The sequence below is a fragment of the Osmerus mordax genome, chromosome 5 (genome assembly GCF_038355195.1).
Source record: "Osmerus mordax isolate fOsmMor3 chromosome 5, fOsmMor3.pri, whole genome shotgun sequence".
Lineage (NCBI taxonomy): Eukaryota > Metazoa > Chordata > Actinopteri > Osmeriformes > Osmeridae > Osmerus > Osmerus mordax.
Window position 1 is genome coordinate 20,115,202 of NC_090054.1, and position 13,955 is coordinate 20,129,156.

Here is a 13,955-nt window from a genome sequence, read left to right on the forward strand (position 1 = left end):
GGATCCCCGTGAAATTCAGCTTCAACATTGTAACATTATCCGCGTTCAGCCAAACCATAGGCTACTCACTCATGGGGGTGGTGCGTCCAAAAACATTTTTATTTTCCCCTCTGGAACTAAGACAAACTTACAATCATACAGTACTTTACCATTCTTACCATGGTTAAGTTCGGTATCTAAAATGATTTACTTGGAATATAGTTACTCCTTAAATATCGAAAACTCACTTAACTCCCCAATTCTCAAAGTGGTATCGCCCATGTCATTTTCCTAAATAAAACAACTGTTAACAGCGTTCACACCAACATTGCAGAAGGTTTCAACCTCAGTGGATGATGTAGTAAAAGCTAAATGTACGGTTGTGTAAATTCGCTTTCTGCCTACACATTTTATATTCCTAACGTCTCACATCTCTTCAGTCCTTAGTTTGAATAACTTATAATATACTAAACGTCCGGGTATTATTGAGTAATTCAAATGCATGCCTTTGGAATATTTTTGTTCATTTAAAATAATGTACTCATGAATATTCCTCTTCCTGTCGGGTTAATTCTGTTTACAGTGGCATCATTACTATGTCTTAGTGGACCATGACTTTCCCAAAGACATTGGACAGCACTGATAATCACAGCCCACTGCGGATCAGATTACATTCGTGCGGTCGAATTATCCTTTTAACTGGAGTAGACAGGGAAACTATAGAGAATTGTTGAACGAAGAACAGATAAATGAGAGATGGAGACGTGTACATTACTGGCAGTTTCTATAAGACTACAGTACTTTGAATGAGTGGCCTGTGGAAGGTTGCCTGGGATCTGGTCAGTGGGCAGCAATATGGCTTGAAAGAATCTTCCCCACTTCCACATTCCTCCGTGGACCTGGAAAACTAGTAAGCTACGAGAGTAATGTAATCAGCGACTCACCGAAAACTATGTTGCCATATTTGTGTCATGTTGTACATCACTGGTCAATGTTTTCAGTATTTCACAGTACGGTTTTGTGTTTTGGATCCTGACACTGAAAATAATTTTTAACGGAAAAGTTGACTGAACAACTCCTGACATGACTTAGGCTGACAGGATTGTGGTGCCTCCCAAGCCTCCATATTTGTGGCGGTGTCTCTAAGCAACAGCACCTGTGGAAAGGAAGGGAGTGATCCTTCCAAGGAAGCAAGGGCCTTCGATACATTCAGCCCAAAGCTGTACTGTGTGTGTGATGCAGAACAATGTGATTCTATCAAGACAAAGCAAAAAAAGTGGTTGCCTATCTTTCAGGTTTGTTGTAAATCCATTCTGATTCAGGCAATAAAGGAAGTGAGATCAACATTTTGATGCAAAAAGATTCTTAGTCATCTTATATAAAGCCTTTGAATTGAAATAATTTAATTAAAAGTGATTTAAAATTAAGCAGTTGATGTTTCAAGCATGAGGTCTAAGACTGGAAGTTGTGAGAGTCTACATTATAACTGAGGAGGGTAATGAAGTGGAGAAACCTCTTGTTTTCATGGAGGCTCTGCCTCTGCAGTGCGTCCAGGCAGGATATCTAGTGCCTTGTAAATTTCCAGGCAGTAATTCTCCTAACACATTGCATGTGTTTACTCAACATCATGACTGCCTCTGCAAGGACTGCTCCCATTGGGCCACTGGCCCAGATTCCAATTAAAGGCAGATTTTGACATAAATGGTAGAATGCCTAGACAGGAAATGGCAGGCTACTTCTCGTTCTTTAAAACCCTTTAAGTTGTGTGTTGGCAAGTCCAGCGAAATGTATTAGCATAATGAGGAATTCAAGGATCTCATAATAAAAACACAGTCAATGGAAAATTTAAAAATAATTATTACTATCATTTTGACAGTCCTCAGAATATTTAAAAAACAATCATGACTACCGTAGAAACAATGGAAAATTCATATAATACAAAAGTATCTGTAGGTTTGCGTCAGTGTAGTCGTTTGAAGATGAGCGCTGTCACACTGTTGCCTGTTCTACCACCAAACTGGTAGCTAGGTGTGGGTAGTTCCTGAACAAACTCAAACCCTACAAAAGACAGAAAGGGAAGAGGTTAAAACAAGCTCTCCCTGTAATACGTCGTAATAGTGCTCCAACGAAACAGAAGTAAACACTAGAATTCTCACCTTCATTGAAAAGGCACACGAAATATAAGAAAGTTGAATACAGAAAGTGGCAGAGCAAGCCAATGAAAATGAAAGACAAAAACACAAATTCTACACACAGAGTGCAAAGCCCAAGTGTGTAGTTATCTCTCTGCACAACTGGTCATATCTCAGTACAATGTCTTCTAGACTAAATGTTTTTTTACTATAAAAATTGTGGGTTATGTGGAACCTCAAGATCCTGTTTCGAAAACCCTGGCTGACACCATTCATCCCATTATGTTTGACTGAAAGAATACAAAGTTGACTGGTAGGTTTGTAGCATTTGCAGCCAGCAATGACAGGTTGTCATTGCGTCAGATGAGCCTTTCCCCACAGCAACACCTCCAGCTCTAAAAACCAATCCCCTGATTCTCAGCTTTACAAGGCTGCCATTGTTACTTCTTGAATGCTCTGACAAGAATGGCTGTGAAAAATGACGTTGTGTCCTTGGGCAAGACACTTCACCCTACTTGCCTCGGGGGAATGTCCCTGTACTTACTGTAAGTCGCTCTGATTAAGTGCGTCTGCTAAATGACTAAATGTAAATATGAACTTCCTTTACCTTCACTGAACATTTGTAGAAGCTGCACCTTTGTCCAGTTACAGGAAGTGATGGAGAAAAGCCCCTGGTTCTTCAGGGCTCCTCTCAGGGCCTGGAGGTAGCCCGCTTTGCCCTCCTCTGTGTTCTGTGGGTTCAGACTGACAGCATCAAAGGTGCCTTTATCGATGCACAGGTCGAAACCACTCAGCTCCCCTGAGCAGCTTAAGAAATCCACCTCCTGGATATCGACAGAGCAGACAATTAAAGAGTTTATTAGTGTTCATCTTGGGGGTTTAGGGTTTCCCTCCCACTTAGTCATCTGTTCTTCGACTAATGAAGGATGCCCACACTCTCACTCACAGCTGATCATGTGATCTACAGCAGGGTCAAACTAAGGTTTCAATTCCACATCACAAACAGAACGAGGGTCACACCTAGAGTCAGACTGATCTGTAAGGAGGCTGGTGGAGCAGCGATTCAAAACTCTCCTATATCCACTTCTGACTAGAAGAGCAAAACAAACAGCCACCAAAGAAACGTAAGATCGTCGTGGGGAGTGACATGAGGGATCAGCTAAGAAAACTGCTGAAAATGTACAGTATATGCATATGATCCAGGATTTTTGATTGAGTTTTCCCATGCAATAACACTGAACTCGGAGTCACATTCTCCAGTTCGAGGGTGAGCTGTCAGAAAGTGGAAAACAGTTTGCTGAAATGATGACAAAGTGTGGGATTGGCTCCCTCTGAACAGAGATGAATCCTCAGACTGAATGTTAGTAGGAAACCATTCGAATGTGGCCACGGCTCCTCTCTCACACCAAAAGCCTCTCTCTCTCTCTCTCTCTCTCTCTCTCTCTCTGTGTGTCTCTGTGTCTCTCTCTGTCTCTGTGTGTCTCTCTCTCTCTGTGTGTCTCTCTCTCTCTGTGTGTCTCTCTCTTTCTCTGTCTCTCTCTCCCTTCTTTAAACACAGTTTTCTTGTGTCCTGCCACTCTGGTGGTATGAACCATGATGCCAGTTTAACATCTGATACACACACACACACACACATCCCTGAATCTACACTTGGGTCAATATTTACTTCAACAGCAAGCACCCTGCCAGAGAACAGCACGCACCTCTATGAAGACGTTTTACAGGTAGCATGTTTACATGTGCTGATGGATGTGTGAATATTCGTGCGCACGGGGGAGAAAAGCCTTGAATTCATCCACAGAAATAGAATAATATTCTACTTTTCAGCAGATGTGTTAAATCCTGTCAGCTCGCTTGGGCATAAGGTGGTCATATCCACATGGCAGGCAGCCTTTAACACCCCTGTGCTTTCCCTCTACCTTGCCGGCTATACATGGAGTTTCCTCTCCTGGCTAGAGCCCCGAGCTACACACGATACCTGCTTGTTAGCTGAAAGCTAGTTTGTCTGAGGGACTTCATGTAGACCTCACCATGAATGGCAGTGTTTGTCTGTGGTCTTGGGTTCCAAGCAATTGAAAGCACTAGCATATACACTGGGATGGAGCAGGGTAGCGTTGATGTGGATGCATATAACTACTGTGGAAATGTTTTGATTAAAGCTGTGCACATGTAGCCTACATTTGTTCAGCGTTACAGTACACTATTTTACGCAATGTTAAGTTACGTAACGTTATAATGAAAAAAGTTTGTATTGTGTCATACCATACATGATTCCAATCATAACTTCAGAATAAATATTTGGTGGACTTGACTAAAGTTTTTATGAAGCATGCGTAAAACATGGTCTTTTAAATGTAATTCTTTGGAAGACCATTCAACATTGCACAGCCCAATAGTGCCACCACCTGTTACATTTACATTACATTTATTCATTTAGCAGACGCTAAACGCTAAATGCTAAACGTTAAATGCATTTAGCAAACGCTGTTAACTTCCTCTACAGTCTCAGACTGCCCCGTTTCAAAAACGACATTGGCAGGCCTAGCTTTCAAATCACCACGTTACAGGTTTTTCAGTTTTACTATAATTGATCAGTGCACTTATGTAGATGTAAGTGTTGTACTGTATAGTATTTGTATTACTATAATACTAGTAAACTACATCCTAACCAAAAACCCATAACAAGTGACAAAGACCAACCTTAATTGTCACATTATTGATATCTTCAGTCTGCAGTACTCTCTTGGCAAGTTCTACTGAAGCTGTGGAATAATCGATTCCTGTGAGATTCGTGAATCCCTGTTTTGCCTAGAAAAAAGCAAAACAAATGTATTATCATGTTGCTGGCGACTTGTAGAAGCAACATTCAGTAAAAGTCCCATCGCTACAGTTTCAGTGTTACCAAGTGTAATAGTTTAAAGTACATTTTAATAGCAAATTTAGCCTAGTTACACAACAAAATTACATGAAGTGTTTCATTAATTATTCCTACCAACTCAACTAAAAGGATACCATTCCCTGTGCCAATATCAAGTATGGCCGCATTTTCTGGTATATTTTCCCTGTCTATCCACCGAAGAACACGGGTCATGCTTTCTTCACCAAACCTGACAGAAGATAAAATGTGTCAATCATGGCAAGCAAAGAGTGGTGCAGTAAAATTATGGAAGCAAATCAGTGATATAATGTTTTGAATTAAAAAAAGGCATTGAATACTTAATATTGAAATTCAAACACCACCAAATGTGTTGGCTTTGAAATCATCTCTTTAAAAATGAAATGTGAATATATTTGAATGTTCCAACCCAATTTTACTGTTCAATATGAGCAACCGGAATTTCCGATCCTTACATTTTTGGATGATATATGTATAATTTTTGTTTTACATTTAATTAAATTAAGATTTCAGTTTTAAAGAGCTGCATTCAAAACCAACAAATTCGGTGGTGTTTAAATTTAAATATTAAGTATTCAACATCTTAAAATTAAATGTCACTTATTATGTCACTGATTGGCTTCCATATAAAATCCCTTATGATCTTTACCATATCTCACCCACGTCTCCAATGTCTTTGAACGTCTGCAACTCTCTTTGATATGCATCATCCCAGCTGGAATAAAACGGTACGCGACAATGACCACATTGGATACATGTTTTTTTCCATCTGTTTTCTTCTAGCACAGCATTATTTTCAGTAGGCTACACAACCAGCAAGCTATTCTGCTTGAGTAGTCCAGATCGAACTTGTTATAAAAGTAGAATTTGGCTAGCACACTCACTATTCCTTCGTTCCCAGCTTTGAGGGTTTAAAATCTTCGGACTCCATACTTCTGGTAAATATAGAGTAACCGCATGCAGTCAGTGTTGTACACTTCAAAATGCGTTTCTGTTCATCTTGTTCCTACCGGAACTTCAGCGTGTGCATGACGCTCAGTAGTTTGACGTTGACAACCGCAGGGGGTACTGGGAAACTGTAGATGGGGATGTTTCCATCATGGCGGCATCCATTTCGGGTTATACTTTTAGCTCTGTGTGTTATCACAGCGCTAACAGCAACTCAGATCACGTAAGTACCAAAAATGCGTTTACTTAGTAACCAGATAGTGAGCGCACTTGTGAATACAGTGGTGTCTTTGGGAGATATTCAGTTGGGTGATCCCACTGTCTTCCTGTTGCTATTAGCTAGCCTAGCGCCAAGTTAGCTCAAATAGCTGTCAACTGACTTCCGTGATAATATAGCTAACATTTTGGTAAAGCTAGCTCGCTGTTGTATGATCTTTTAACAAAACTATTTGCTAGCTAGCTACCCCATAGTTCGTATGAATACTGAGCTGTTTGTTTAGTAGGTAGTGTTGGTGCTGTGTCATCGAGGTCAGTTGGTTCTAACTACCAAGTTGGCTGGTGGCTCGGCATTCGATTAGCCTGCCAGTGCTACTACTGTACAGTACTGCTAGCAAGCTATCTTCAACAGGGATTTAAAACCTGTCAAACTGGGGCTCTGTTAGCAAATTGGTTAGCATTTTCTACCTAGCTGTTTAGGTAGACAAGCACATAGTTTTGTCAATTAGTGAATTATTTTCAGAAAGGTGAGTCGAATGGTGGTGCCAGTGTATTATTAGCTAACTAGAGCTAACTGTTAGGTATACAGTACAGTAGTTGTGTCCGGATTTATTTGAAAGTGTTTGATAACGTTGGCTGGCTTTCCGCATTATTTGCATACCAAAGCAGGCACCTTTTTCCTTGTACATTGGTCATATGACCCGATGTCTTTCTTGTACATTTTCGAGAAGTTCAAGACTTATTATATCCTGAAACGTGTTACTTGATCTGACGACAAAAATTATGTGCTATGGATTTAACGTGTTGGTTTCATGTCAATATTACTCAATCCTGTTTAGTTAAATTAATTTGAATATGTTTCTTTTTTTGCAGGAGGGCTTCCTTTTAGGTGAAGTCAGACAAGAGGAGACTGTTAGTATTAGTGACACACAGATCAGCAGTGCAGAGCTGCTCCAAGTCGTAGGTAAGACCTCCGTCAACCAGCCTTTTGTGGTACATTTTCGCTTACTAAATGTCTTTGTAATTCTGTCAAACTAGACGAACAGGTGTCGTTATCTCACAGCAGCTATAGTTGGTCCACAGGGAAAGCTGTGATATTGATACCAATGCTTGTTCTCTTTCCTTCACAGAAATCCATAATCATGAACCTTGTGCACAACTATTTAGGTTGGTTTTGGTTCTTTTCACCTTTTTGACACAGCCCAGACATTAGTCAGTGCTAACAGGCTTAATATTGTAAAAATACTCATTAATTATTCGTCCATTGACATACCCATCCTTAAAATGAGATTGATATGTGGTTTGTTACCAGATGCCTTTCATCTAAAACAAATGAGTGTTTGTATTGTCATTGAACAGTAGATGGCTCTCTCCTACCACTAAGTATGAGGTCTAAATCTCTCTAGCTCAGGCTAGTTAAGATCACAATCACTAGTGCCATGTTACTTTGTTCTCACACATACTTGATTGCATTTCTCTCCAGCTTTTATGACTTCGCGGGCAAAGTCAACGAGGAAAGCCTTAATAGAATACTCAAAGGTAGACGAAAAGTAAGTGTTCTCTTCCAAAGTACAACGGGGTATTCATTCCTTAACGACACGCTTTGCCGGTAACCTTTTAACCACAACTTCCTGTTCTGGGACAGAATGTCATCGGCTGGTACCGGTTCAGGAAGAACACGCAGCAGCAGATGTCGTTCAGGGAACAGATCCTCCACAAGCAGCTGACGCGGCTCCTCGGCATGCCTGACCTCGTCTTCCTCCTCTTCAGCTTCATCTCCACAGCCAACTGCTCCACGCACGCCCTGGAGTACGTCCTGTTCAGACCCAACAGCAGGTACATTTGTGTTTTTTCTTCATAAATAAACGTGTAGAATCTGCTGTTTTCCAAAAGTGAGTAGGACAGACCCCTGCCTCACACACAGAGGGCACCTCATGCAGTAACACAAATATTTTAAGCTGATTTTCCCCAGGAGAGGATACAGGCAATGCTAAGTAAATGCTAAATGTGCACTTCCAGTGATAAGTCTATGAGATGCTAAGCTAGGCTAGGCTAACCTTGAGTTCCCATCCAGCAGGTACAACCAAAAGGTGACTCTCAGCATCCCCAACCTGGGCAACACCAGCCAGCAGGAGTACAAAGTCTCCTCTGTGCCCAACACCTCACTCAACTATGCCAAGGTCATCAAAGAGCACGGGTAAGGGGCTCTTTCAGGAGAGGGAGGGGTGGAGCCTTTCTTTAGGAATCGTCCCCCCAATTTTAGCATCATCCCGCTCCTTTACATACAAAAAAAAAAAAGTTTTCTGGTGAAATGTTGTGTGTGGGGGGATTTCTCATAGATATACATTTTAGGGCTCCCCCAAATACTCAGAGATCGATGAATACTGTTAATTATCCCACACAGTCACTCCCTCCCTGTGATAGGTCAGAAGACTGTCTCTATGCATGTGCATGTAAGTCTCTTTCTAAGTGTGTATCAGAATCAGAATTCGGTTTATTCGCCATGTATGTTATACAAACACGGAATTTACTGTGGCAGGGAGGTGCAAAACACTAAACATATACAGATCTTAAATTAAGCAAAAGTACAAAAGTTTAACTATTTCTAAGAACTAAACAATCTAAGAATACAACAATTTAAATGTAAAATAAAATATATGTAAAAATAAGAATAATGAGCATCGTGAATGGTCAACATTGTGCAATCGGATACTGAGATAAAGTGGCTTATGCATACTGAATTGCCATTAGATGGACTTATAATAGTTAAATAAGTGAATGAATGTATCTGAAGGTATTCAGTGTCACTCTCACTGGGGCTTAGTGCTGTGGGATAGTCCTCAGACTGAGGGATTCATCCTCTCTAGGAAGTCCTGATGAGATCACTGCTCTCTGTTTAAACTCCAGCTGATACAGTAGACACTGACAGATAGCTCTGTGTGGTCAGAGGCCCGCTGGGGAAATCGAATATGCTGCCTTGACAACAGTTCAGCTCTCTCCGCCACTCTGTTGCCATGGTGCAGGTTAAGAGCATGAGTGAGTCACAGCTTGTGGTTGTCTTTGTTCATGTGCTCTGAAACTTACTTCACACCTTTATCTGATTTGCAGAGCCGAATTCTTTGACAAGGACGGTGTGATGAAGGATATCAGAACAATATTCCAGGTCTACAGTGCACTACAAGATAAAGTACAGGTGAGATCTTATGTGTTCCACATTGTGTTTTTTACATAAGGTAAAATAATGGAAGTATAGATATAGTTCTACAAAATGTAGAGTGTTGTTTTTGTGGAAAAGATGTCTGCTCCCCACACCCCAAAATAAATCTTTTTTTAAATGTAATTTTCTCATGTTTCTAGGCTGTGTGTGCAGAGGTTGAACAGAGTGAACGTGTGAAGGAGAAATGCCAGGAGGAAGTGAACAAACTCAAACAACAAATCGCTCTCAGGAAAAGAAAAACGGCAGAGGAAGAGAGAAGTAAGTGAGCGTAACAAACACTGTGTTCAGTCTCACCTCAGCTGTTTTGAACTCAGCTCTTCGTGTTTCGTGGGGCGGCTGTGGCATGTGTCGAAGTTTACCTGGGCAAGACACTGAGCCCCGAGGTGCTCCTGGTGGGCAGGCCAGTGCCCGCCCTGCTGGTGTGTGACTGTGTGTGTGAATGAGAGGCAAATGCTTTGGGTGTGCCATTAGGTGCTGTTAAAATGCGCTTTATAAATGCAGTCCAGTTTTTAAAATGTTCCCCGTTTGACCTTTAGGAATCCAGGAGGCCCAGAACGCAGAGGCCCGTCCCGGCCCGGAGGAGAACATGGAGCCCCCAGACACACCCCTCCTCTCCCGGGTAGCCTTCCACACCCCCTCTGCCCCAGAGAGACCTGGTACCTCCACCAACCCCCCTGCCTACACAGACCTCTCCTCCCAGGTCAACTCGCTGCTGCTGCCTTCTTCCTCTCCCACCAGTGCTGCGCTGCTGCCCAGGCCCCAGGCTGTGGGCTCCCCAGGCCACCCCACCCCCGGACCCCTGGGTATGGGCATGGGCATGGGCCTGAGCGTGGGCGCTGGTCCCAGCCCCAGCACCCCCTACCTGGGCAACGGAGACGGTTCCAGCTCCGACTCTCTGGACAGACAAGCTGCAGGGCAGGAGGATGAGGACGAAGAGGATGAGGACAGTAGCGAGTACGAGAACCTGGTGAGCGAGGCGCCGGTTCCTGCCGGAGTGTTGGCACAGGGTCGCCCCGCTGCCCTCAGCCTGGACGGAGACGCCCCCGGCTCACAGACCTCGTAGATGCAAAGCCACAGGATGGTGCTGTGGGTGACACACAGGACTCAACAGGAGAGCTGGGTATCAACGATAGACATCTTTATATATATATATAAGAAAGGAAGTGCCAGCCCTGAAAACAAAAGGCATGCGCAGGTGGGGTTCCGCTTGGTTCATTTCTGTTTGTCCCAGTTTGATCGCCACCTTGAGGGGGAAGTTTACTGCCTGTGCAGTCCTAACTGTCTGTCTGATGGGGGGGGGGGGGGGGGGGGAACCTTTTTGTCCAGGAACAGGGGGGTTGCCCTAGTGGATGTGAATGTTTCAGCAAGCAAGGGAGGACGTCACCGAATTTATACTGACTAGCGGGCCACCCTTGTCCCTGCAGACAGACCTCTCTCTGAATCATGCTGCACACTCACTGCATCTCCAACTCTGCGCATCCAGTTATACCATTACCTCTTGCACTATTTTTGCCTTCTTTTAAACAATTTATTTAAGAAAAGCAAAGGGAAAAATGCTCTGCGGCCTTCAAACTATTCATTTTAGTGAGACAGGGGAATGGTAATCATTTGTTTTTGTTTTGTTTAGCAATTTGATTATTACAAAGAAAAGAGATTTATGTGTAATATTGTTTATTCAGTCTGCAAGGTTCTGACTCGCTGTTTGGCCTTTCAAATGTTAGGTTTTCCTTTCCTTAAACAATCAATAGTTTGTCTTTTATGACTTGAGCGGTTGCCTATTTACATCACAAAAAAATATAGATTCCAAACGAAAATGTTACGTTGCCACTATAATGGGTGCTTACTATAATCCTCTTTTGTTAAAGTAACAATTATTAATGTCACTTCATTGACACAGATGTCAATGCCTCATTGTTCTTGAATAACACTGAAATTGTATGCGCTTTGCTGCACTTAACAACTTTAGCAGATTTCTTTGTTGTGCTTAACCAATGCTGTCATGTTGTGCTACCTTGACCACCCGAACAGAGCTTAATCAGCTTGTTTTGCGTTGTAACAGGGTTCACAGGGCAAACAAACCTTACTGGAGTTTTACTAACCAGATGCTTAAGATTCTTGAACTGCTGCTGCCTCACTAAGAGCTACCACTAAATAAGAAACTGTACATCCATCTGCACACTTGTCTGCTTCTTCCACCCACTTCTTATCACGTAAACGTTGTCTCCATGACTACTGACTGATAACTACCAGAGGATAACAGGGTCATAGTGTCTTAAGGTGACTGGGTTCTGCGTTGCGTGCTACTCTCTCTTCCTGAGGTGTGTGTTTGTGTGTTCCTCCACGTTTAAACATTACGTTTCTTTGCAAATGCAATGCTTTAAGGGGAAACCGCAAATGGCACACTTGAGGGTAAGAATCGTAAGGCAGACGGGGAATCAGATTGTGATGGTAGTTTTTGTCCTTTCACGGCCCTGTGATGTCTAGGCTGTGTGTGTGTGTGTGTGTGTTGCTGGGAACATTGCAAAGAGCCATCTGCCTTCCTTTGTGGTCAAACCCTATTACAAACTAAATGTACTCAGAGCTGATTAGTATGTTTGTGCGAGGACCTAAATGTTGTGATAACAACTCTTCTGTTCAGTACCCAGTGCCTTCCATTCAGATAGCCACAGTGGTGCCCCACCATGACTGCAAACAAAACACAACAGACTGCTAGGGTTGTAATTAGGCCGCTGACAGGGATTAGTCACCATCTATGTTCATCCTACAATGTGAACCAGCTCCTTGTATCTACTTCTCTAGTTGTTCCTAGATCGCTCACCCTCCCTCTACACCTCCACACATCTCTAGAGTTCAAGCGGCTTGGCTCGCTCTCGTCTACAGTTGTAAACGTTAAACCCTGTCATCATTTGCAGTTGTTATTGAAGGAGCCTCTTGCATGGTAGGCCTGGCCGCTACGCTATCTTAGAAGGAGATGTGCGACCATTCGTGTAGATACTGGCCAGTGAAATTTAAGAAGTGATCCCGTGACGCAGGCTTTGTGAGAGTGACTGGGTGCAGACAGGTGGAGACATTTGCATCTATGTGGATAGATGTGCATACTACCACTAGAAGACTTACAGCATTTCATTCTCATCAGTTCGTTTGGAAGTCCGATAATTTTACTGTTTGGATTTGACTATCGGCGTGGAAGGAAGCTCTTAAGGACTTCCTTTCCCCACAGCCAATCACACTTTCTGCCCTGCGATCATCAAGCTTTCACTGTCTTATATGGTCGCATCATGTCGCATAATCATTTAAGGACTGGTACTTAAAATGTTATTCAAATTATTCATCACAAAATGTTAATAATGACAAAGTCGTGTGTGAAATCAATAGGCTCTTCTTTTGGAGCACTGAAATAAAGTGTTAGGGTTACTTAATCAATATTGAATGTACAGTAGAGGGTGGGGGGATTGCAAACATAGCACTTATTTATGAGCATCTCAGTTAGGGAGGGGGTGGACTGGGTTCCCCTGTGGGGTGTTTTTTAGAAGAGAGGATACAGTGAATATTGGATGAAGTAACTTGAGAGAACTTTCATCTGGTAATATTAATCTGCCTCTCGACACAAGTAGAAAGCTTGCAGGCGACACCTGCAACCTGACTTCCTGTCCTGCCTCCTTGAAGCACAGTCTAATCACACTTCCCACCTCAGTTTACTAGATATGTCTAATGGGTTGGACATGATAGATAACCAATCTTGTTGGGCGACAATTTACGATTTATGATCCTATAAACTGGGGGATGATAAAAAAGAGACCTGCTCTTTGGTGGTGGTGCTGTGTAATTTGTACTCAATGTAAGCCAAGAACCTTATGTTTAAATAGCTGATTTTAGTGGGAAACCGTTATTTAAGTAATGAACAAATAAAGAAGTCAAAATACTTATGACTGAACATGATGCATTTGAGTGTCTCACACACCTTGCTGTACGCATGCCCAGGAATCCAATCTAACTGGGAGAAAATTAATTTGTAAATGTTCCCCGTTTGTACTGTTTGTTCACCGTTCCACGTGCACAATAGTACAAAAAAAAAATCAAGATATTATACCGATATGTGCAATCTGTGCTTGAAATCACTACCTACAACCTCCAAAGGATTTGTTTCAAAGGCGATAAAACGAGGTAACCTAGTATGGTTGTGCAGTAATACGTCATTTGGCGGTAGGAGGGGCTGCGATGTAAACAAATAAACAGTCCAGTCTCTCATAATATGCAGCAGTAGCATCCACATCTATTTACTTTAAAATATGAGGGTCAAATTATTATACCACTGTTCAGGTTATTAACTTCACTAGTTTAGGGGGCATCTTATCTGAACTGCCATAATTGTATGAAGGTGTCCATGAAAACAATTCATTTCTATCAGTACAGTATGCTGCAGTATTTCTCAAACGATGACATCACCATTTTAGCTCCCATTACTAGCGAGCGAGAAAGATGAGCGAAATACGATCATAAAATACAAATAATTATAGCGTGGCTGCAATTTAATAAAGACGATTAAATGAATTAGGATATTGCAGCA

General features: G+C 42.2%; 2 protein-coding genes across 4 annotated transcripts; one reads left to right on the forward strand and one right to left on the reverse strand.

Moving 5' to 3' along the window:
• Window positions 1-1,818: 1,818 nt before the first annotated feature.
• eef1akmt2 (EEF1A lysine methyltransferase 2) lies at window positions 1,819-6,042 on the reverse strand. Of its 2 annotated transcripts, XM_067236959.1 has the most exons (6): window positions 5,892-6,042; window positions 5,657-5,722; window positions 5,104-5,218; window positions 4,812-4,919; window positions 2,719-2,935; window positions 1,819-2,037 (listed from the first exon to the last, which is right to left on the reverse strand). In XM_067236959.1, the coding sequence occupies exons 1-6, from the start codon at window positions 5,936-5,938 to the stop codon at window positions 1,940-1,942; spliced, it is 651 nt and encodes a 216-aa protein (XP_067093060.1). In that variant the 5' UTR covers window positions 5,939-6,042; the 3' UTR covers window positions 1,819-1,939. The 2 variants fall into 2 exon arrangements, with proteins under 2 accessions (XP_067093060.1, XP_067093061.1); XM_067236960.1 differs by lacking the exon at window positions 5,892-6,042 and having other exon boundaries at window positions 5,667-5,722.
• abraxas2 (abraxas 2, BRISC complex subunit) lies at window positions 5,985-10,668 on the forward strand. 2 transcript variants are annotated; one of them, XM_067236958.1, is made up of 9 exons: window positions 5,985-6,178; window positions 7,045-7,135; window positions 7,302-7,338; window positions 7,655-7,721; window positions 7,817-8,007; window positions 8,249-8,368; window positions 9,280-9,364; window positions 9,529-9,646; window positions 9,925-10,668. In XM_067236958.1, the coding sequence occupies exons 1-9, from the start codon at window positions 6,107-6,109 to the stop codon at window positions 10,449-10,451; spliced, it is 1,308 nt and encodes a 435-aa protein (XP_067093059.1). In that variant the 5' UTR covers window positions 5,985-6,106; the 3' UTR covers window positions 10,452-10,668. The 2 variants fall into 2 exon arrangements, with proteins under 2 accessions (XP_067093059.1, XP_067093058.1); XM_067236957.1 differs by having other exon boundaries at window positions 5,987-6,178; window positions 8,246-8,368.
• The last annotated feature ends 3,287 nt before the right edge of the window (window positions 10,669-13,955 follow it).